The sequence below is a fragment of the Cnephaeus nilssonii genome (assembly GCF_951640355.1).
Source record: "Cnephaeus nilssonii genome assembly, chromosome: 5".
Taxonomy (NCBI): Eukaryota; Metazoa; Chordata; class Mammalia; order Chiroptera; family Vespertilionidae; genus Cnephaeus; species Cnephaeus nilssonii.
Window position 1 is genome coordinate 93,535,304 of NC_137076.1, and position 25,099 is coordinate 93,560,402.

General features: G+C 39.5%; 1 protein-coding gene across 2 annotated transcripts; it reads right to left on the bottom strand.

Moving 5' to 3' along the window:
* Positions 1-304: 304 nt before the first annotated feature.
* SOX30 (SRY-box transcription factor 30) lies at positions 305-24,299 on the bottom strand (the record flags this gene model as incomplete). Of its 2 annotated transcripts, XM_079772454.1 has the most annotated exons (5): positions 305-686; positions 15,738-16,230; positions 19,690-19,869; positions 21,457-21,696; positions 23,297-24,299. In XM_079772454.1, 5 exons carry the CDS (start codon positions 24,297-24,299, stop codon positions 305-307), a joined length of 2,298 nt encoding a protein of 765 aa, XP_079628580.1. The 2 variants fall into 2 exon arrangements, with proteins under 2 accessions (XP_079628580.1, XP_079628581.1); XM_079772455.1 differs by lacking the exon at positions 15,738-16,230 and having other exon boundaries at positions 568-686.
* Positions 24,300-25,099: the final 800 nt, after the last annotated feature.

Sequence of the window (25,099 nt, forward strand, 5' to 3'; positions counted from 1 at the left end):
TCACATATAATTGTGAAGATTTGGTATTTTGCACATTCCAAGATAAAATGATGAAAATATATGTTGATGCAAATTTCTTCCATAAAAATAAACTATTTTGTATCTTAAATATTCCTATGATGAAACATCAGGACTCCAGTTTCACTAATAAAAACGTTATGCAGGCATAAATTGCATTTGGTTTGACTCCTCAAAGCATGGCTGAAAACTCTCAACAAAGCATTGTAGGCTTTTTTTTCTCACACCAACTGACCCAGAATATATTTTAAGAAATGTTTATTTTCTGTGCATATTTGTTTTAAAATTATAAATTCCTGAGCACTTTTTCTTCTTTCTCCTCATCACTATCAGTGACATTGACTTGCTGGATGCTAGAGGGAGTTGATGTAGGAGCTGTTAAGACATTCTCCAAGACTCCGATGTCCAGCTGAGGCATGGGATTTAGGAATTCTTCCCCACTGTGACTATGACTATTATAGTAAGAGGTCCCATCCATGCTCTCACAACTTCGAGAATCTTCACTGTGTGTGCGTTCCTCTGGGTAGTCTCTGAAAGGATAGTCTCTATTTAAAGCTGAAAACATAGCCTCATGTTTTTGGTACCTGTCTTCATAATAACCAAGGCATTCTGGCATTGAACTTGGAAAATTTCCATAGCCAAAGGGAGGCCGACTATAGGGACACGTGCTGCAGCAGAAAGACAAAAAAGGAATTAGATCATGCCTTGCCTACATGTTGTCTCGCATACAGACTAATTAATCAAGTTTAACTGCATCCTCTGGAAGGTTCCCAAGATAACTTTCTGCTACCAGGTCATGTATTCATTTGCTCTTTTACTATTGCTTAGCCCTAACAGAAAACAAATGGCAAAGTAATAAGCAGGTGACTCACTAGACTATTATCTATCATCAGCCTTCGGCTTCTTTTTGACAGCATTGATAAAGAAAAATTACTTATCTGGTCCTTTCTCTCATGTTGCCTGACACCATGTGAAGTTTTGGAAATACAGGCATGTGCTGTGCCGTTTTAAAAACTGACAGTAAGCAATGCAATAATTGTTATTATTAATATTTTTTTAAATTTATCTTTATTGTTGAAAATGTTACAGATGTCCCCTTCCCTCTCCCATTGATCCTCTCCTCCCTGTTCCCACCCCCTCCCCAGGCCTTCACACTATTTTCTGTCCATGGGCTATGCATATATGCATATAAGTTCTTTGGTTGATCGCATCCTACCCTGCTCCCTTCCCTCTGAAATACATTAGTCGGTTGCAAGCGTCAATGTCTTATGAATATTTGAAACAAAGCTCAGTGGTTGAGCATCAAACTATGAACCAGAAGGTCACGATTCGATTCCCAGTCAGGGCACATGCCCTGGTTGAGGGCTCAATCCCTGGTGTGGGGCATGCAGGAGGCAGCAGATCAGTGATTGTCTCTCATCATTGATGTTTCTGTCTCTCTCTCCCTCTCCCCTCCTCTCTGAAATCAATACAAATATATTCTTAAAAAAAGAACAGTTAACACCAGAAAGATTTAGAACTGATATTAAATTGTGGTTTTAAAGATCTTTTCAAAAAAAAATTTTTTTTGGAGGGCAGGAATGTGAAGAATTGGAAACAATTATTTTGATGATTTTTTAAAAGGCAAAAAAATGATAATTTTTTAAAGGCAAATCTAAAAATTCTACTATTCAAATCCATTTGTCAAAAAAATACTTTTTTTTTTTTTTTTAAATATATTTGCTCCCTTTCAAAGGCACAGAACAGGAATCTAGCAAATCAGGAAGAGGTATATAGAAAAGTCCAACCCAGACTTCCCTGGGCTCATGGACTCCATCTAGTGACAGATAATATAAACATAATGATCTCAGAAAAACCTATAATAAGGTGGGTGTTTTATTTCATGCTCTCACATTTAAAAAAAAGTCCACTTTGTTTCCTTCCCTTGAAAATCATAAGTATGATGAACATATTAGACTATCATCTCAAACTCTTGGAAAATATGGTTATATTCAGTGGTTTGGTGTCTCACCCTCCGAATCTCCAAGTGCCAGGGACCTTGTTAAATATCATAAATATGAGGCCAAGTTTCTAAAATGCTTCAGGTTTCCGTTCCTACTGCCACATCTTCATTCGGGCATTTTTAATTCAATGCATATGTCCTGAACAATTGTGCTTCCAGCTACTATGACTTAGCTCCTGTACCCATTCCACCTTCAGGTCCCTCCGTCCATGATACTTCAGGGGGTGCTCAAAGCTATCTCCTCCACCAAGCATTCACATCAGCTAGAAACAATTCAACCACTGCTTTTTTTTTTGAATTAAATACAGGCAAGATACTATATAAGGCTTGATGGAGAATTTGTTTAAAATAGGCCTAAAATCTAGGTGTATACTAGGCATATCCTGAAGTCTAAAATGCAAACATCACATGGCTATATTGGTATGTTTAAAAAAAAAGTTAGTGTTATATTCAGAGAATAAAATATATTAAGACAAGAGTAATCCTAGAAGGTTATATAGATGAAAATGATTAACTAGAAGCATCATGGTATAGTGAGAAAAGCATCAAACAGAATTATCAGAATAATAATATTAGTCAGCATCTAATAAGCATTTACTATGTTTTCTAGACAGTGGCTAAGGAGTATATATGTTATCTTAAATATTCCTTGGAACCACTCTATGATATAGATATTATAATATCTCTACTTTACAGATAAGGGAATGGAGTCTTAAAGAGATTAAGCAATTTTCTCAAAGTCATATAATTAATAAGCAGTAAAATAGAATCAGGCAACCTGACACCAGAACTTGTTATCCTAACTACCACAGCACACTACCTGGGCACTAGTTCTAGCTGTGCCATTTACACACCTGGTAATCTTAAATCTTAAGTTATCTGGGCCGTACGGCCTCCTTATATAAAATAGGGATAATATTGCCTGTTTTGCCAATTTGAAAGATCTGTCATAAGGAACTTGAGAGTAACTCAATGTATATTGAGTACTTTGGAAATCGGAAACACTTTCAATGTATGATTAGCCTTAAAAGAAGTTGCATTTAATAATCTATTGCTAAATATACACATACATGTACATTTTGCTTTTATTTTAAAAAAGAAAGAATGTAAAGATAAAATAAAATCTAATTAAAATGGTTAGCTATAGGAGGAGAGAAGAAAGAGGAAAGGAAACAAGAAGGGAAGCCAGACTTCTTAAAAATGTACATTTTATTATGGGGTTTAAAGGGCAAAAAAACTGATGATTTTTAAAAAAAAAGCAAATCTGAAAATTCTGATTTTGAAACCATATAAATATTTTATATAATTTTAAACAAATTTAGTTTTTAAAAAATAGTCCCTAAAAATTGAAAGCAAATATACCCAAGTTTATATCAAGTTGTAGGTGCCTTAAATATAAAGAGAAAAGATATTTCAAGATAATTTAAATCTGATATTTTCATTGTACCTTCCTGGTAAAATATAACCATGAAGAAAAAGAAACACAAATAAATCTTAAACTTCATTCAGTAATTTTATTATGATATCACTGCTTTGAAACTATTGATATTGTTTTGAAATATACTCTCTTCATGTATATATGTGTATGTATATCAGGAAAAAACATGTTTGGTAGGATAAAGCAAATAAGTAATGATTTTATTATCATTAGGAACCAAGATTTTTAGGGGAGGAAGATACTATGCACATAAAATCAAAGAACTTCATGTGAAACTCTACAATATTATATTTATTCTGGAAATATCAATATAAACTCAGATTTTCTCACAAAAATACATATTTTTACTGAAAAGACCTAGATACCCTGTTAATTCAGTAGCAATAAGCATGCCTATTGCCCAAATTGCTATTTCTAAATATCACTTTCAGTAAAAGAAACTTGGAACTCTGGGTAAAACAGTTGATTCCAGGTCTGGTATAAATAAGGTACAAGGTAAATCTGGAATATACTGTGCCAGAGAGCAAAAAAGTTATCAAATCAAAGATCAAGGACACAGGGACAAAGCCAACTGGACAAAAAAAAATGGGAAAATTTGAGCATCAAAATATATAAATAAATAATGACTGCAAAGTATTAAAACATATCAAATATAGAAAATATTCATAATGATATTCCCAAAACAACACAAGATTCATTGATATGTGGAAAGAATCAAGAGTTGGTCCTGTCCTTCCAAATTTCGAAGTAATCAAATAGTTGATGAGGAAACGCTTTTCTTCATAAAAGAATTCCAGCTAATGAATGAATATCAAATCAGAAAATCATCATTTTGCAATCTCATGTGTCTAAGGTAACAATCATCTTAGCTACTAAAATAATTACACTGTTATTTCTCAACCTTAAGTGACCATTAGAATTACACAAGGAAACTTTGAAAGAACACTGCTGCCCAGGTTCTTAACCTCCAAAGATTCTGATTTATTTGGTCTGAGACCTTCAAGTGATACTACTGTACAAAAGAGAGTATTTGACCAGAAACCCAAGAATGCCTGAGAACGTCTTTCTTGCCATGCTAGCAGTCATCAGCTATACGGTAATATTACCTGGGGCAAATGGGGAAGTATTTTGGACTTATGCTCCTGACCCTTCATGGGTAAGAGCCCTTACGTGGGCTGATCCCCTGCCTAATGTAGTCACCAATAATACCAAACACCTTGGTCATCCAGGAGGACCATGGGTGGGGCAAGGAAGTATAATTACACAGGGGTCTCCACCCAGCTTCCCTTTTGTATGACACAAAATGAAACCACTGCTCCTTTGTGTGTAAAATTAAAGAGAGGTTTCTGGCTTGTGTGGACACCAAAGGAAGGGACTATCACTATTTGCAGAAAATGTAATTAAGACTTGTCTGTACAAAAAGAAATTGACAGCCAGTTTGAAATGGAATTGCCATGGCCTAGAGCAAAGAATATCCTTATATGATATTATTCTACAATGTCATTATAATTTTTCCCAGATTTGTGTTACCCCCATTACCTATAATAGTATCTTGCACCCTTGGGAATCAATAAAAAATCATTTGGAACCAAGATTTTTTCAAAAAATCTGCCCTCTCACTGCAACAAGACTTGTTTGAGTTGTTTTGTACCCATGATGTGGGGAAGTGGGTTTTTGATATCTAAATCCAGCCTAGCACCAGGAATGCTCAGGGCCTACTCAAGAAGGCAAATAATCCTTTCCACTAATATTTACAGGATAAAATAAGATTGTTGTTAGAGTATTAAATTTGACAGTAAAATAGTACACCAATAGTTACTTTTGGTGCTTGGAGACAAAGGTAACACATCTCTTGATATTTTAGAATTACAACAGCATAATATACAATTATCCCAAACAAACTTACAAACTAATTCTTTGAATGTCTGGCAGCAATTTAAAAAGGACATGAAAGGATTTAATCCTTTCCATTGTGTAGAGGGCCCCCTGGGAAGGAACCTGAGCGTTCTATATTGGCCCCTCTTGCCCTTTTGGCCAAGAGGGACCCTCTTCTCACTATCCAATTGCCCACAGCTGTTGCCTGAGCTGTCTGTTTATGCCAAGGTTGAAGCCTCGTGATGGCTGGTACCATGGATCTGTCTCTCGCCCAGTGGGGCAAGCTGGGCCCTCCCTGGAGAAGGAACCCAGGTTCCCCAAGATATGTGATCAGTGCTGGGGCCCCGCCAGCAGGCAAGGGGATCCCAAGGCAGGTGCTGGGCATGGAGGTCACGGGGGCATAGGCTACCAAGGAGACAAAACTGAACCTCATGTCACCCTGCTTGGCCCCAGAGGATGGCTGGTTAGCCAGAGACGGGTAAGATTCCTCAGGGAAGGAACAACCTAAGACAGGCACAGTCGCACAGGGGCCATCAGGAGAGAACTTGGGGGTCAACAGAGGTGGGGCACAGACCCTCACCCCCGCAACTTTGCAGGGGCCTGAACCCTCACCCCTTCTGAGGGAAGTCTCCTGCCCCCATGGCTGCTTAGCTTCCCATGCACAGCTCAAATTGGGACCCAGGTAACAGACAGAGACTTGGCCGACAGCAGCTGCCCTCTCACTGCAACAAGACTTGTTTGAGTTGTTTTGTACCCATGATGTGGGGAAGTGGGTTTTTGATATCTAAATCCAGCCTAGCACCAGGAATGCTCAGGGCCTACTCAAGAAGGCAAATAATCCTTTCCACTAATATTTACAGGATAAAATAAGATTGTTGTTAGAGTATTAAATTTGACAGTAAAATAGTACTCAAGTTTTCAGGCTAATTTAAATTGGCTAATTGAAATGAGCAAATATTCTAGAAAAATTAATTGTACTGGACAAAAAGCTGTTCCTAAAGTGTTAACTAAAATTTTTATTGGTAGTTCATCTCATGGTAAAATTGCATAACATGTAATGAACCTAAAGTAGTCATATTTTAGTGCAAAAAATTAAAATTTAAAAGCTATCAAGACTACATTATAAAATTTCCAAAAGCCTCCTAATATTTAAATAAAAAAAGGGGGGGATAGTAGAAGAATATCATGTAAAGAAAAATATCCTGTAAGTAAATTACATCTAGAAAATTTTTACTTTAGAAAATTAACTTTCATTTGTAATGTTAACAGCAAGACACCCATGTAAAACATACATGGTGTCAAAACAAGCCAAAGGAAAATCGTTTGGGCAAAAAATAAAAAAGGATCGCAAGTCAAATTTATAGAAAAGATTCCTTTATTAACTTTTGGTCGAGAATATGTTTGTATCCTATCTAATAATAGAGTAACATGTAAATTACCATCACTCCGCTACACCCACGATTGGGCGGCGGGAGGCTGGGGGGCGGGACTCGGGGTGGCCTATCCGGCCATTGAGAGGCACGAATCCACTGCCACTGAGGGGGGCGACCCTGCTGTTGAGAGGCACAGGGGGCGAGTCCCGCCCCCTGCGCCTCTCAACGGCCAGATCCGCGGCCACTGAGGGGGCCTGCCACGGACACCCAGCTGCGCCTCTCAACGGCAGGGTAGCCAGGTGTCCGTGGCAACCCCCCTCAGCGGCCGTTGAGAGGCCCCCTCAGCGGCTGCGGACCATCAAAAGCGGGGGAGCTGGGTGCCTGTCTGCTTCGGCACCAGGCCTTTCAGAAGCCTCTGCCGAGCCGGAGGCTTCTGAAAGGCCTGGTGCACCAGCGGACAGGCACCCAGCTCCACCGCGAAAAGCAAAAGCATGTAGGGGACCCAGCGTGCACTGGGCCTCTAGTATTTTCAGAAAACAACTCCGAGATCATGTGGATTCCTGCAACAGAGAGGAATTGACAGGACTAACCCAGCCATGAAGACAGAAGAGAAACAGTCCAGAGATGGAAGACACTGACAACGCCTTGCCATACTAGCAGTCAGCAGCTGTTGCGTCACTGCAGGTTGCCCAGGACCAAACCAGAGAGGGTTGGACCTGCATTACCACCATTTGTCCACCATCCAGAACTGAAATATCATTGCTGACATGTACACTAAGGAACTGTTTGACATTGAAATTGGGACTCAAAAGAACTGTTGGCCCAGAAAGAAACTCACTACAGACTGATTCATTTGCCTCTCAGCATAACCATTATTGTTTATCTCATTTTTGGTTCTTATAAGTGTATTTCTGGTAGCACATGATCTCACTCATCTAGGGGAAATGATAAACAACATAGACTGATGAACAAGAACAGACCTGTAGACAAGGAAGCATAGATCAGACTGTCGGACCTCAGAGGGAAGGTAGGGGAGGGTGGGGATAAGGGGGAGAGATCAACCAAAGGACTTGTGTGCATGCATATGAGCCTAACCAGTGGTCACGAACAACAGGGGGGTGGGGAGGGGTTTGGGATGGGAATGGGGGGATGAGGACAAATATGTGATACCTTAATCAATAAAGAAATTTTTTTAAAAAAAGAAGAGAATATTTGAAACACTGCTTTAGGTGGGGAAATTTATGATCAGGTTGACAATACCTGAACCTACAGATCATTCTAACATCACGAATAAAAACTTTATGTACCTCTTGATGTGATACAATACAAAGTACAAAGCACCACCTATGAGGTATCATTGCAAAAAAAAGAAAAACAACTGAACCTGAATCTAATCCAGTTATAAGATATAACTATAATTTTATAGGAAAATGGGTGATAGGGAAACATGTTAAACAATACCCAAGGATGTAATAAGCCAAATTCAGGATGTGGGTAATTTCTTATTTCTTCAATAAACACATGGTATAAAAAAAAAAAAAAGGTAAGTACTATTGTAGCATAAAAGAGGCTTAAGAGCCATAATTACATCCAATGTGTATTCCTTGCTTGGATCTTGCTTTAGACAAACCAAATGTGGAAAGGCAGTTCTGAGACAATGGAGGAAAATTAAACAATAAGGAATTATTAATTTTTTAGGTATGAAAATAGTAGGAGGCTATTTTTTTAAATCCTTAACTAGTAAATATACATACTGATATATTTACAGGTGAAATTATATGATGTCTATAATTCACTTTAAAATACTTAAGACACTTTCCCCAAAAGGTAGGGGGAAATAAATAAATGAAGGAGCTAAAATGTTGATAATTGTTGAAGTTGGATGATGGGTACATGGAGATTATTCCATCTGTTTTGCATATGAAAATTTCTGTAACAAAATGATAAATATGGCAAAAATAAAATATTTTTCATGGTTTCTCTGACTTGGTAATATGCATGTAAAGTTCCTCTATGTCTTTTCATGGCTTGACAATTCATTTCTTTTTAGTGCTGAAGAATATTCCATTGTTTAGATGCACCACAGTTTATCTACTCACCTTATGAATAAAGCTGCTATAAACATTCATATGCAGGTTTTTATGTAGACACTAGAGGCCAGGTGCACGAAATTCATGCACGGGGGGGGGGGTGGTCTCTCAGCCCAGCCTGCACCCTCTCCAATCTGGGACATCCCTCTCACAATCCAGGACTGCTGGCTCCCAACAGCTCACCTGCCTGCCTTCCTGAATGCCCCTAACTGCTTCTGCCTGCCAGCCTGATTGATGCCTAACTGCTCCCCTGTCAACCTGTTTGCCCCTAACTGCCCTCCCCTGCAGGCCTGGTCACCCCTAATGCCCTCCCCTGCAGGCCTGGTCCCCTCCAACTGCTTTCCCCTGAAGGCCTGGGTCCTCCCCAACTACCCTTCCCTGCAGGCCTGGGTCCTCCCCAACTACCCTTCCCTGCAGGCCCGGTCACCCCCAACTTCCCTCCTCTGCTAGCCTGGTCACCCCTAACTGCCCTCCCCTGAAGGTTTGATCGCCCCCAACTTCCCTCCCCTGCTGGCCTGATCGCCCACAACTGCCCTCCCTTGCAGGCCTGGTCCCTCCCAACTGCCCTCCCCTGCTGACCATCTTTTGGTGGCCATCTTGTGTCCACATGGGGGCAGCCATCTTTCACCACATGGGGGCAGCCATCTTGTGTGTTGGAGTGATGGTCAATTTGCATATCACTCTTTTATTAGATAGGATGTTTCCAATTCATTTGGATAAATACTAAGAAGTTGATTGCTGATCATATGGTAAGAGTATTTTTAGTTTTGTAAAAAACTGCCAAATGTCTTCCAAAGTGGTTGTACATTCCCACCAGCAATGAATTAAGAGTTTCTTTTGCTCCACATCCTCACCAGCATTGTGTTGTCAGTGTTTTGGATTTTGGTAATTCTGATATATGTGTGTTTAAATTTGCAATTCCCTAATGATACATGATGATGTGGAGCACCTTTTCAAATGCTTAAGTTGCCATCTGTATATCTTCTTTGATGAGGTGTCCATTCAGGTATTTTGTACATTTTAAATAAGATTGTTCATTTTCTTAAGAGTTCCTTGCATATTTTGGGTAACAGTCCATGATCTTCCACAAATATTTTCTCCCTTTCTATGGCTTTGATACCACATTGTTTGATACTGTAGCTTTGTAGTAAGTTTGAAATCAGTGCTCCAATTTTATTCTCCTTTTTCAAGATTGTAGGTCACTTAAAATTCCATATGATTTAGGATTAACTTTTCCATTTCTGCAAAAAAGCCATTGGGATTTTAAGAGAGATTCTACTGATTCTGTAAGTCACTTTGGGAAGTATTGCCACCTTAACAATATTAAGTCTTACAATGCATGAACACAGACTTCTTTTCATTTATTTAAGTGTTCCTTAATTTCTTTCAGCAATGTTTTATATTTTTCAGTTTACAAGTCTTGTACCTCCTTGGTTAGATTTATTTCTAAGTATTCTTTTTGATGCTATTGTAAATGAAATTGTTTTCTTAATATCCTTTTTGGATTTTGCTCATTGCTCATTTCTAGTTTATAGAAATACAGTGGGCATCCTTATCTTGTTCCCAATCATAGTCCTCTGTCATTGAATATGAATTTAAGTGTGGGCTTTTGATAAATGTCCTTTATTATGTTGAGGAAGTTCCCTTATATTCCTAGTTTGCTGAATAAGTTTGAAATTAGAAACTGATTTTTGTCATAAAAAGGTGTTGGATTTTATCAAATGTTTTTTCTGCATCAATTAAAATTATCAGGTGGTTTTGTTCCTTCGCTCTATTAATGAAGTCTGTTGTAATAAGTAATTTTCAAATGTTGAACCACATAAGACATTCCTGGGGTAAATCCCACTTGTTCCTGGTTTTTAATCCTTTTACTATGCTGCTAGATTCAAGGTGCTAGTATTTTTTTGTATATTTTACATCTATATTCATAAGATACATTGGTCTGTAATTTTCTTTCTTGTGAGATCTTTGGCTTTGGTAACAGAGTAATGTTGGCCTTAGAAGTGTTCCCTCTTACACTTTCTATAAGAGTTTGATAGCAATGATGTTAATTCCTCTTTAAATGTTTGCTATAATTCACTAGTTTGAAGCAATCTAGCCCAGGGCTTTTCTTTGTTGGGAGGTTTTTGATTTCTGATTCAATATCTTGATACAAGTCTGATCAGATTTTCTGTTTCTTCTTAAGTCAGTTTTGGTAATTCATGTATTTGTCCATTTTATCTTTGTTGCCTAACTAGTTGATGTACAATTATTCACTGTATTATTCTATAATCATTTTTATACCTCTAAGGTCAGAAGTAATGTAACCAATTTCATATCTGATTTTCATAATTTATGTCTTCTTTCTTTTTAAAAAATTTTTATTCATTGATTTGAGAGAGAGAGGAAGGGAGAGAGGGAGAAAGAGAGAAATGAGGGAGGGAGGGGAGAGGAAAAAGAGAGAAAAATATCATATTGTTCCACTTATTTACTAGTATGCATTCATTGGTTGACCCCTGTATGTGCCCTGACCTGAGATCAAACCCACAACACCTTGGCATATAGGAGTGACACTCTAACCTACTGAGCTACTTGGTCAGGGCTATATGTTTTCTTTCTCTTTTTATCTTAGTCTAGCTAAAGGTTTTGTCAATTTTATTGATCTTTACAAAAGATCAACTTTTGTTGACTTTTCTCTATTTCATGAAATTCTCTATTGTTTTTCTATCCTTTATTTCATTTATCTCAAATCATTATTATTTCCTTCCTTCTGCTAGCTTTGGGTTTTCTTTTTCTTTGCTTTTTAAATATATTTTATTGATTTTTTTACAGAGAGGAAGGGAGAGGGATAGAGAGTTAGAAACATCAATGAGAGAGAAACATCGATCAGCTGCCTCTTGCACACCTCTTACTTGGGATGTGCCCACAACCAAGGTACATGCCCTTGACCGGAATCAAACCTGGGACCCTTCAGTCCGCAGGCCGACGCACTATCCACTGAGCCAAACTGGTCAGAGCTAGCTTTGGGTTTTCTTTGCTCTTCTTTTTTCACTTTCTTAAGGTGTAAAGTTAGGTTGTTGATTTAAGATCTTTCTTTTTTTAAAATAATATGTTTTTATTGATTTTAGAGAGAGAGGAAGGGAGACAGAGAGAGAGAGATAGAAACTTCAATGATGAAAGAGAATCATTGATTGGCTGCCTCCTGCATGCCCCCCACCGGGGATTGAGCCCACAACCCAGGCATGTGCCCTGACTGGGAATCCAAGCGTGGCCTCCTGGTTCATAGGTTGAAGCTCAACCACTGAACCACACCGGTCGGGCGAGATCTTTCTTTTTAAATATAGGCCATTGCAGTTATAAACTTCTCTATCAGCACTGCTTTCACTATAAAATCCCTTACATTTTTATATGTTGTATTTTCATTTTCATTCTTCTCAAAGTATTTTTAAATTTCCTTCATAATGGCTTATTTGACCATTGGTTGTTGAAGAGTGTGTTGTTTAATTTCCATATACTTATAAATTTTCCAGTTTTCTTTCTGTTATTGATTACTAGTTTTATTCCATCATAACTGGAGAAGAAACTATGTATGATTTCAATCTTTTAAAGTTTTTGAGACTTATCGTGTGTTCTAACATATGGTCTATCCTACAGAATATGTCATGTGCACTTGAGAAAAATATATATTTTGTTGTTAGATGAAGTATTTTATATGTATATATTTAGATATACTTGATTCAAAGTATTGTACAGTCTTCTAGTTCATTACTGATCTTCATCCCATTTTTGGATGTATAGTTTTCTATCCATTATTTAAAGTTAAGTATTCACAGATAACATTGAAAAGCTGAAATAAGTCGAAGATATCCACTCTTGCCACTTTTTTTCAACATAGTATTAGAAGTCATAGCAAGAGCAATTAGGCAAGAAAAAAACCATAAAACTGTCTCTATTAGTAGATGACATTATATATAGAAACCCCTAAAGATTCCACCCAAAAAACTGTTGGAACTAATCAATTAATTCAATAAATTTGCAGGATACAGAATCAATAAACAAAAACCAGTTGTGTTTCTATACACAAATAACAAAATATCAAAAAAATTAAGAAAATAATCCCATCTATAAATGCATCAAAAAGGATAAAATACCTAAGAATAAATTTAACCGAGGAGGTAAAAGACTAAAACACTGAAAACTATGAGACACTAATGAAAGAGATTGAAGAAAACACAAATAAATGGGAATATATTCCATGTTCATAGATTTGAGTAAATAATATTATTAAAATTTCCACACTATCCAAAGCAATCTACAGATTCAATGCAATGACTATCAAACTTCCAATGGCATATTTTTTAGAGACATGGAGCAAACAATTCTAAAATTTGTATGGAATCACAAAAGACCCCAAATAGCCAAAGCAATCTTGACAAAGAGCAACAAATCTGGAGGCATTATACTCCCTAGTTTAAAATTATATTACAAAGCTACATAAAACAGTATGCTATTATCATTAAATAGATACATAGGTCAATGGAATAAAATAGAGAGCCCAGATATAAGCCCACATGTGTATGATCAGTTAACTTATGACAAAGGAGCCAAGAGTATATGGGGGAAAATAATGTCTTCAATAAATGGAAAACTAGATTGCCACATGCAAAAGAATGAAACTGGACCCCTCTATTATATCACAACATAAAAATCAACTGAAAATGGATTAAAGACTTAAATATCCTATATAATAAAAGCCTAATATGCTAAGTGTCTGGTTGTCCAATCATCTGTTCAACCAATCAAAGCATAATATGCTAATGATATGCTAAAGCTGCTCAACCGCTCACTATGATGTGCACTGACCAACAGGGGACAGACACTCCAACCGGTAGGTTAGCTTGCGGCTGGGGTCTGTCCAATCAGGACTGAGCGAGACGGGCCAGACATGCCCTGGAGTCCTCCCATGGTTCCTCTCCAGCTGGCCAACTTCCCATGTCGCTCCCCCGCCCTGATCGTGCACCAGTGGGGTCCCTCGGCCTGGTCTGTGCCCTCTCACAATCGAGGACCCCTTGGGGGATGTCAGAGAGCTGGTTTCGGCCCAATCCTGCAGGCCAGGCTGAGGGACCCCACCTGTGCACGAATTTGTGCACCGGGCCTCTAGTAAGAACATAAAACTCTAAGAAGAAAACAGAGGCAGTAAGCTCCTTCACATTGGCCTTGGCGATGATATTTTGAATTTTACACCAAAAGCAAAAATAAGCACTTGTCCTTACATCAAACTAAAAAACTTCCACACAGCAAAGGAAATGATAAGTTCAGGTAGGTATTAAATTGTTAATATTTAAGTTTCATATTTCTAGATAGTTACAGTAGAAGGTATTCCATGTTAGCTAAGTCTAACATATTTGTTTGGAGCCTTTAAGTTCCCTCCTCCATAAGATTTATGCAAAACATTGTATATATCTGTAGATGTGCATTATTATGGGAAATGGTCCACAACTTCAATCAAATTCTTAAATAAACTTATAACCCAAACAAAGGTAAAGGATAATTGCTTTTAACCTTGATATGTTGTTTTGAAATTTTACAGTTAAGATTCTATATATTCTCATAAACCTGGGAATTCTTTGGACTTACCTTCCCATACACGTATATGTATGTATGTATGTGAATACGGTATATATGCATAAATATATGTGATTATATTTTCTATATATTTTAAACTAACAAGTTCTCATTTGTCTTTTACATCCTTTTTATATACATAATTTCAATAAACTTTTAAATATACTTATTTACTCAATGGCCAACAAGAAAATATCCTAGATATCTCTTTGTAAAACTATAAATACTACAAGGAGGAGAAAGAAGAGGTGAAAGGGTGAAGGGATAAAAAAAGAACTAAACTGAGAAATTAATGTAGTACAGGGAGAGATTGTTTCAATAAGCACAGTATAAAGATGGGTAAGATTTGTTAAGATTTGAAGGGAGAAAGATGTTAGCTCTCAGAGCTAGGGATCAGTACTTCTAAGTCCTTGTGTTTTATAAAATAACTCCTTGATTATATTGGCTAACCTCTTTGATTTTTACTTTAGATATACAGGGCAAAATGGACTTCTGGAAAATATTTATATTTGATATATATTTATATAATTGATATGTACAGCAAATGTCATTTCAATTATGGTATTGAAATGATTGAATAATTCCACACATGAATGGATTAGAGTAGAGGAGAATATTCTTTATAGAAGATTCTGTTATCAGTTGGGAGCAGAGACAATAAGAGAATTGAGGGGGACTCAATTAAATTTGTTATTTAGCCAGGCTGGATTTTACTAAAATATGCTATCTAAACAAGCATTAGTAAGATTATCCATTTCCTTGGGGAAATTATCATCAGATACATACAGGTAGAAGTTAGAAAAGCAAACAATGTTATAATTTACAAGGCTGGTCTTCTCTTTTGGAAAACTATATGCAGTTTAATGTTTATAGCTGACCTACTGCTTTGACATTCTTAAATGAAATACACCAGACCTACCGACTCAGAATCTGCATTTTAACAAGATCACATGTTATTCATATACATATAACATTTGAGAAACACAGGTCTATACAGTAAGGGGGATGACTAAATAATCTTAAGGTCCATTATAACTATTTTCTCATGAAAAATCAGATCTGGCAACACTGGCACCCATATTTCATGTGGCAACAGTTGGCTAGAGCTGAAGCAATTGCCCCATTAGATGGGGCATGTACTCTCTTTGGCTCCCCCAATCCTTATTTAGGCCCCTTCATGTATTTATGTTAACTGCTTGGCCCCTCTTCAGCCTCTAATCTAAATTAGATTCCAAGCAGAATTGAGAAGGTCCCTTTTTCAGTAAAAAAGAGATGCCTTCAGAAACGAAAATTCATTACATGTATTTGTAGGTGAAAAGAAATAAAAGTTCATTTACCTTGATGGGAAGTAGTGAGGTCCAGGCAGGAAGTAAGGATGATGAAAAGAGAATCGAGGTGGTGTCCCAAATAGTGTGGCTGGATGGCCAAGGGCAGGGGTCTGGTAGACATGTGAGTGTGGAAGAGGAGGAGCCTGAGGGATTGGAGCACCTCTGGGACAAGTGGAAACGCTTGGATACTCCTTGGGAGGTTGGATGGGCGAGGTTGCAAATCTGGCATGGGCAGTACTTGCACTAGCTGGAATCCTAGTGGTGCTCTCCGGAGAGACAGGTGTAGGTCTCTTTACAGAGTGACTGGCTCCAGAATGCAGCTGATGAGTGTCCGTTTGGGAGGGCCCAGCAAAGCGCTGGGGTGAGAGTGCTGGGCGGAGGGGCAGATTTGGAGCCTGGACGGCCACCTGGGCAGTACTGGAGACGGCAGGCTGGAAAAGTGTGATGGGGCTTAGACGCTGGACTGCAGGTGTGGGCAACTGGATGGCAGGTGGGGCTTCACCTTCAGAAGTAAAAAGAGCATAGGTCAAGCATTAGTTGAGTCACTCCATGTTTTTCATGTTTCAGTTGAATTTAATAAACTCTTCAACCATAAGCCTTAGTAACCACCTTACCTAACAGCATCACCAATATCAATCCCCTCTATTTAATTCCTTCATAGCATTTTGAAAAAACTGAAGTCATCCTTGTTTATTTATTTTATATTGTTTGGTTTCTCTTTCTCACCTAGATTCTAAGTGCCATGAGAAGAGAGACCTTTTGTTTTGTTCACTGCTGTTATCTCCAGGGCTCTAAATTCTTCTTGACATTGAATAGATGCTCAACTATTTTTTAATGAATAAAATTATTGAGTGATGAAATACAAGACAAAAACATGGAATGTTGGTATCCTCTCTAATAAAATGGTAATATGCAAATTAACAATCACTCCGCTACATAAACCACGCCTACCATACAAGCCACGCCCACCAGCCAATCAGGGCGAGTATGCAAATTAACCCCAATCCAAGATGGCTACAGCCACAGAGAGCAAGGTTTCCCAGGTAACAGAGCAAGCCAAGCTTTCCATAGCCGTTGCAGGCCTAAGCCTCCACTCAAGCTACAAAGTTTCAGTTATAGAAGGTAAACAAATTCAAACAAATGGCGGCAGAATAGAGCTTGAGAGAGCAGGCCAGGGTTGCCGGCGGCAACAGGGGAAGCAAAGCTTTCCGCACACCCTGGCCGGGCCCACCCGCTTAAGGCTACAAAGTTTCAATTGTAGAAGGTGAATTAACTGCCACAGAAAATGGCTGCCGCCCCGGAGGGAGCCCCAGGCTTGGCTCCGCTCCAGGCTACAAAGTTTCCATTGTAGAAGGAAAATAAATTCCAGATACCAGGGCCTCCGCTTGGGTCGCCAGGGGGCATGGCCGGCCTGCAAACCACCACAGGCCCCTCGCTCAGGCCGTTCCACGCCCCAAGGGAACCCCACCCTGATCCGGGACGCCCTTCAGGGCAAACCAGCTGGCCCCCACCCGTGCACCAGTCCTCTATCCTATCTAATAAAAGAGTACTATGCAGATTGATCATCACTGCAACACACAATATAGCTGCCCCCATGTGGTAAAAGATCCTGCCCTCATGTGGACACAAGATGGCCAGCAGGAGAGGGCAGTTAGGAGGCACCCGGCCTGCAAAGGAGGGCAGTTGGAGGTGATCAACCCTGCAGGGGAGGGCAGTTAGGGGTGACCAGGCCAGCAGAGGAGAGAAGCTGGGGGCAAACAGGCTGGCAGGGGAGCAGTTAAGCATCAACCAGGCTGGCAGCGGAGTGGTTAGGGGGTGATCAGGCTGGCAGGCAGAAGCGGTTAGGCGCAATCAGGAAGGCAGGCTGGCAAGCAGTTGGGAGCCAGCAGTCCTGGATTGTGAGAGGGATGTCCCACTGCCCGTTTAGGCCCGATCCTGTTGGGATCGGGCCTAAACGGACAGTCGAACGGGATCGGGCCTAAACGGGCAGTCGGACATCCCTCCAGGAGTCCCAGATTGGAGAGGGTACAGGCTGGGCTGAGGGACAACCCCCTGCCGTGCACGAATTTCGTGCACCGGGTTTCTAGTGTATATATAAATGTTTCTAAAATAAGTAATATGAAACCACTGACAGAGGTTACTTTTAAGGAGCGGATATCTGGGAGGAGAGACAGGGCAGTGAAGCAGAAGAAAAAGCCAGATTTTCATTTTATATTTGTCAATACTGTTTGAATTTTCTATTATCTAAATATATTATTTTTAATATTAATAGAGGTTTCAGTGTAGTGGCATGCATAATTTTTATTTTATTTTGTATACTTCTATATATTAAACTAAATTATGAATGGCATTTAATTTTTTAATTGAAAAAGCTAAAGAAGCAATTAGTAAAATTTTTTCAGTTTATTGCATTCAATGTGAATATGGTGGGAAATTCCCAAGTGAGAACAGGATTTGCCATGGGTTAATTTGTGGTAGATATGAAAGGAATCTTATTGCAGTAGGGCATGACAGATATGGCAGAATTTTTAAATACAGGTAAAACAACTGTATTTGATCTTCCCTGGTAATTGTCTTTCCTCAGAATTGCATAAAATACAGTCCGCCCTTGGTATCCAATGAAGATTGGTTTCAGGACCCCCTCGAATACCAAAATCTGAGAATGCTCAGTTGACCCTTTGTATCCATTGATCGAAAATAGTATTTACTATTGGTTGAATCGTGGATGTAAAGCTGGCTGATACAGAGAGCCTACTGGATTTATTGGGGAAAATATCTATGCATAAGTGGATACATGCAATTCAAACCCGTGTTGTTTAAAGGTCAACTGTATATTGTATAAAACTGTCAGCTGCCTCAAATAAGAACATTGATATATTTGTCCCTGTGCAAATATACAGCATTTAATGGTGAGTAAAAGCAGATGGAAGGTAAAGGTTTTAGAAAAAGGAATTAAGAGAAGAAACAGATTGTGAAAATAGAAACCATAAATAACGTAACAGACAAAACAAAGTAAGTTAACAAAAGCATAATTAAGCCTACGTAGAAATACAGGCTTAAAGAGATCCTGCCAATAGGGGAGGGTAAAAGTGCCTGACTGGGCTGGGAAAGAACAAGGATATAAAATCAGCGCTTTCTGCATCTTTCTTTTCAGCCTAGACATACTGAATGTGACTTCGTTGCCATCAATTGCTAAACTGTTTCAGAAAAAGAGGTGAAAATGCATAAAATTCTAATAAGTTAACTTTCAAGATATCTAAATCTCTCAGCACATAGAGGTGGCTTTATTACCAGAGGATCTGAGCAGGTAGCTTTAGATAGTGGATGTGTAAAGCTCTGCCTAATATGTGGTTAAAATATGTTCTGGAAGAACAAACCAATGATGGATAGCTCTATAACAAGTTTTGCTACTAGATTCTTAATTTGGGGTTCTTAAATGCAACAGACAAAAAGGTTGTAAAGAACTCATAAAAGAGAAGAAATTTAGGGAAAGACAATATAATGAGACAAATATTTGGTAGAAAATAGATTACTTCCATTGCTTTTCTAGAGCAGCAAGAGAACAGTCTTAATGATCAGTCATCATTACTAAATTCCAGGACAGGGTGCCTCACACCCCATTAGTAAGGCATTCTTTCATGCTGATAGTAAAAAGACACTCCTATTTCCTACTGAGTGACCTCAGACATTTCCTGTATTCCCTGCCTATTCTATGGGCTCATCCTGATTTGCTTAAAAGGTCTGAGGCTTTACACATGGTATCTTTGCCACTCTGGCAAACCAAGTTCTTTGACGTCTACTGAAAATTTTCCTCCTCTGATTTAATGTTTTCACTTTCTCCATTCCTCCCCTTAATATTGTTTTTCTAAATTCTTAAGCTAACAGAAGCAAAATTTCAACTTGAGGTAAGATTTTCACACAGCTATTTAAAGATTCATAATCTACAATAAAACCAACTCACCAACTGGATGAATGATGGTGTTTTGTAGGCTGGGAATTACCACAGAGTAGGTAGGGGAGCGGTAAGGATAAATTGTTGTAGGATTTGGAGAGGTGATATTCTGTGTGGTACCAGAAAATACATTGGAAACACTTAGAGGGAAGCGTTTTCGCTTCCCTGGCCGAGGCTGATAAACCCAACCTATAGAAGAAAAGAAACTATTTTTAATTTGAACACATGGACGCTATATAGCCTTTAAATAGTTCTTTACACATAGGCTGGGGCAAAAGTAGGTCTACAGTTGTAAGTATGCAAAAGTTTATTCTTGTATTAGTATTTATTAATTATTGTATTATTTTCCATACTAACAACTGAAAACCATTGTTAGCTAAGTTTTTAAAAAATAAGTTATTGTCTAAAGTATCTTTTCCAGCTCTATAATACTATTTTTATGCATTTTAGCATATATATCCATATAGCTTCTAAGTAGTGATCAACATTGTGATAATTCAAAGAAATTAAAGTCAAATGTCATATATCCAAACACATGGAATCTTAGTAAGTAAAAGCATTAAGTCTGAATCCCAAAGCTTTTCCGCTACCTATAAAACAATGCTCCAGTAAGACAGTATCTGTCTCCTCCTGTTTCCTTACTTTCTCTAAGATACAATTGCCTATATCTTACACTGAAATGGTCATAATGAGCAATCACTATTTTTATGCCTAATTTAGAAAGATTCACTCGCCTAGACTTGGCAGTCTCCAAGTCCACAAATAACTAAATTTCCTTCCAAAGTCAGAAGAGTGGCATTATGGCAGTTATAGCTACAGTATAACCAGGAGAATTGCTGGTTCCCTATAATTGCTGCCTCTGACTTCCCACCCCCAGAACCTCTTTGCTCATACTTTAGAAAAAAATAATTCGTTTTCTACCATGCACAGTTACGCTGGATGCTATCCCAAGCTTAATCTTTTTAAAATATATATATATATATATATATATATATATATATATATATATATATATATATTTTTTTTATTGATTTCAGAGAGGAAGGGAGAGGGAGAGAGAGATAGAAACATCAATGATGGGAATCATTGATTGGCTGTCTCCTGCATGCCACATACTGGGGGGATTGAGCCCACAACCCAGGCATGTGCCCCGACTAGGAATTGAACCATGACCTTCCTGGTTCATAGGTTGATGTTCAACCAGTGAGCCATGCTGGCAGGGCCCATGCTTAATCTTAATGTTCCCACTGCTGGGGAAGAAATCAGAATTCAATTCAAATTAAATCATGATGAGGATAAATCTATCAATCAAAAGGCAGAACTATGTCCTGATAATCATATAATATTAAAATAGAGCATGGTGCAAATCCCTGCATTCTCATTGCCTTTAAGTGTGCATGCTTTTTTTTTTTTTCTATTGCTATAATTTTAAAACTTTGTTTTCTAGTATGTTTACAAAACTATAGCCTAGAATCCTGGAGCTTTTATCTTCATAAGTTTATATCTACATATTTAATCAAAAACACAATAAAACTGTATGTCCCTGGTTTGCATTAGTTAACAAATAAGACTAGATAGCCCTCTAATTGGTTCGGTTTAAGGAAACTTATGCCCAGTATCAATTCAATCATTAGTATAATATTAGCCATTGTTCATTATTGTACATATCAGATTAGACAAGAGATTACACATTTTGTCTTTCAATCTCAGCCTAAGCAAATCTTTACCTAAATAAATTGATTTAAAAGAAATTAGAAGCTTTATTCATTTAATTACCAGGAAATTCCTCTCTGTGCTTTTCTTTAATCTTTTGTGCTTCATCATAATAAGGTTTCTTTTGTTCTTCACTAAGTTTGTTCCACTCTAACCCAAGCTGGACACTGATTTCTGCATTGTTAGCTGCTGGGTTAGCTTTGGCTAGTGCTGGCCGGTGGATCCTTGCCCAAACCATAAATGCATTCATGGGTCGCTTCACATGGCCATTTCTGTCTTTACTGAAGGGAGTATCTGGTATTCCTACGTGACAAAAATTAAGAGACTAAATTAATGTGTTTCACACACACTCACACACAATTTTAAAGTGAAATGCACCTCCATTTTTATTTTTTAACTATCTGGAGAAAATATACACTCGAATATAGCCAAAGAACTGCCAGTGTTCCAGAACTCCTCATTACCCCTGAACTCAGCATTCTAAACTGTAGTTTAGAATGACTCTTCTTTTTCTCAAAATAATAATAAGATATTGTGGAATAATGTTGAAGACAATAAACTGCTGGATTATTACTTCTTTGAGCTTTATCAATACCTCTAACAATCATTACCATTTACTTCCCATTAAAAACTATTCTATTAATGGGGGACAAGAACTATGACTTAATTGATGACTATAATCCTAGCACTAGGTAGGCGTTCCCAAAAGGTTTCAAGGAACTCATTTACGTGCCGTTGTAGTGTCCATTCAAGCAAAATATTTATAATATTACAATATTGTATTAGTTATATTTCATTAAGAAGGTGAAACTCCTACCAATATGGGTCAACAACACTAGTCCCATGTCCTGGGAGGAAAATAAGAAAGTGACTTTTTAAGAATCACAGATCCAGTTGATATTCCAATAAAGTAAGTTGACTAAATTCATATCTTACATAATTCATCAAAAACAACTGTCTATGAACTTCTTATATTGTTTCTCTTTAGGGTTACTTGATATATGAACAATTTTTTAATGCACAAAGGATGAAATAAGCATTATAAAGAAAGCTTTCCCTTTCCTTTAAAAAACGAAAATAACATTTAAAAACTACTGAAGTTAAAAATAAGAGGGTTGAGTGAAGAAAATCAGTAAAGTAACAAAAACAATAAATGTGAAAGTTAATGAAAACATGAAGATTAATATAACTTATGACATTCATTGGCATAGTGTTTTGTCTGAAACCTTAAAATAAGAAATTTTCTAACTATATATTTGAAAATAATGGATAGAATAAAATATCTACTTGTAGTTGTTACCACTCTAAGTATAGTCACTTCTTTGAAAACATTTTTTAGCTTATTCTACAGTATTTTTCATTTTCCAAATTTCTCTAAATCCTTAGCTTTTATAATTCTAAAATGTTACATTTAATCATGTACTGTTTTTTTCCAGAACAATGTCTACTGTTCCTTTTTAAAGAAGAAAAATGACCTCTAAATTATTTTATTTTAATAATAACCATCTTTTCATTAAACACATTTTTTCTTTGGCTTCTTGATACATGTAAAATATTGATCTACTATAATATTTTAAAATATTATCTGTAATGTATAAACCGAGGGCTTTGTATTACCTAGCAAAAATATTTCTATTTTTGTGTGTAAACATTTGTCACATCTAAATCTCAACTTCGTTGGACCTTAGATTTTTAAAAAAATGTTTGGTAATCTTGAACGTGTTAGTGTATTTTACTGGTATATGTACAAGTCGATCAGAAGCGATACCTGTGCAGACTTTGCCCTGAAAAGAATCAGTTCCATGATTTTATTTTTCTAGTTTAGGCTTCTGAACTGCTGACATGTCAGCTATGGGGCAACATAGCCGAAATCTGAAAACCAGATTCCCCTACCGTCTAATACCTGCATCTGAGGGAAGCACGGTGAGCGGGACATCTTTGGTTTCAATTTTTACAGAAGGCTCCAGTAAGGATTGCATTTTAATAGGCACCGGTGTCAAGGGGACCTTGGTCAATCGTATCAGCTCTGAAGGTGGAGGTCCCTGAAATTGGATCTGGGCCCCAGGGGAGACCGTGTGGAGAGTCAAAGGGATCCTGAGGTCTTGCTGGTGCGGCCCAAAGGCGCTGGACGGCTGGGCCAGGATGACCTCCTTGCTGCCGTGGACCAGCCCATTAGACGCGGGCTCCCGGTCGAGTCTGCAGTCCTCGTGGAGTCTCTCGGGCTCCTCCGTTTTGATGATTCTCTCTCTGATGGCCGTCATCAGGCTTTTGCCTTCCCCGCCTTTCTCCGCGGCCCTCACGACCTCCTCCGCCTCCAACTTGCTCTTCTTCTGGTCCCCTCGGCGACTGTCCAGGGCCGACCCAGGGCCTTCCACCTTGGCCGTCCTGGAGGCCCTCGGGCTCGCCTCGACAGCCCTCCGAGGCCCCACGGAGGGATCCAAGCCGGGCCCCAGCTCCTGCTTCTCCGCCTTGACCTGCAGCACCCGGGGCGGCACCGGGTGCACCTCGGGCTTGCAGGGTGCGCCCTCGGATGTGGGCGGTGGCGGCGGCGGCAGCAGCAGCACCTCCGGCCTCAACTGCAGCAGCCGCGCCTGCGCGGGCGAGGCGGCGGCGGCGTCTTCGTCCCTGGCCGGAGGCAGTGGTGGCCCTGGCGGCAGCAGCAGCACCTGCTCCGGCTTCACCTGTAGCAGCCGCCGTACGGAGGGCTGTCCGCCCGACGCCGGTACTTCCCCGCACGGCGAGGCCACGGTCGCGATGGCGGCCGCGCACGGGGCTGGGGGCGACTGAGGGCGAAAGGGGGTGCCCTCGACTGGCAGCTGGGGCGGAGCGGGGCGCAGTGGACGCGGCGGGGTCGCCCGCGGCAGTTGGCGTGGCTGAGGCGACGGCTCGGGCCTGGCTCTCTCCATGGACGTAGGGGAACGCCCCGGCCTGGTCCCAGACGGATTGTGATCTCAGCCGTTTGTTGGCGACCTTCCCCCTCCCTCTTTCGGTTAAGACCCTTCCAAAGCCTTTGCTACCCAGAACCCTACGCGGTTCAAAAAAAAGCAGGCCTCTGTGCGGCCTCGCCCAATCACAGGCGTCCCAGCACCCCGGTGCCGCCAATCAGAGGCGCGCTCTCTGGCTCCTCCCGCCCTCCACTCTCGCCTTGTGCCGAGTCCTCGAATCACCGGCGCCGGCGGGGACCGCCGCACGTGCTGCCCATTTTTCCCCTTTTTTCTCGGACTCTCCTTTTCTTCCCGAGTTCTCTTATGGCCGTTGTTCTTAGTGACCCCTCCCCCGCCCAGAGCGCGGACAATGGTGTTGCCCAGGAAACTGCGGTTCTGTGCCACTGACCTCCGGGTGATAAAATCGCGTGAGTCCCGTACGCGGCCTGGAGAACCCAGCCTTGTCCGCGGTTGGTTTGTGCTGCCGGGACACACCATAGATCCTCCGGATCACGGGGGCCTTTGATTCTATGCAAAGGAGAAAAGGGTGGGTGGTCGGGGGCGGGGGGGGGGGGGGGGGGGGAGGCGTGGAGTTTGCAACTTCGCAATAACCCCATTAGTTGATTTCCTTGGCTGGTAAGAGTGTTCAACTTGGTGCGATTGTGCTAGTTAAACTTGAATCACCAGTCCTGTAGGCCCGACCTGCACAATACATCTCAAATTCACCTACTTCTTTCGGGTTCCTTGCCTTTGCTGCGTTCCAAGGCTCTATCTTTCACCTG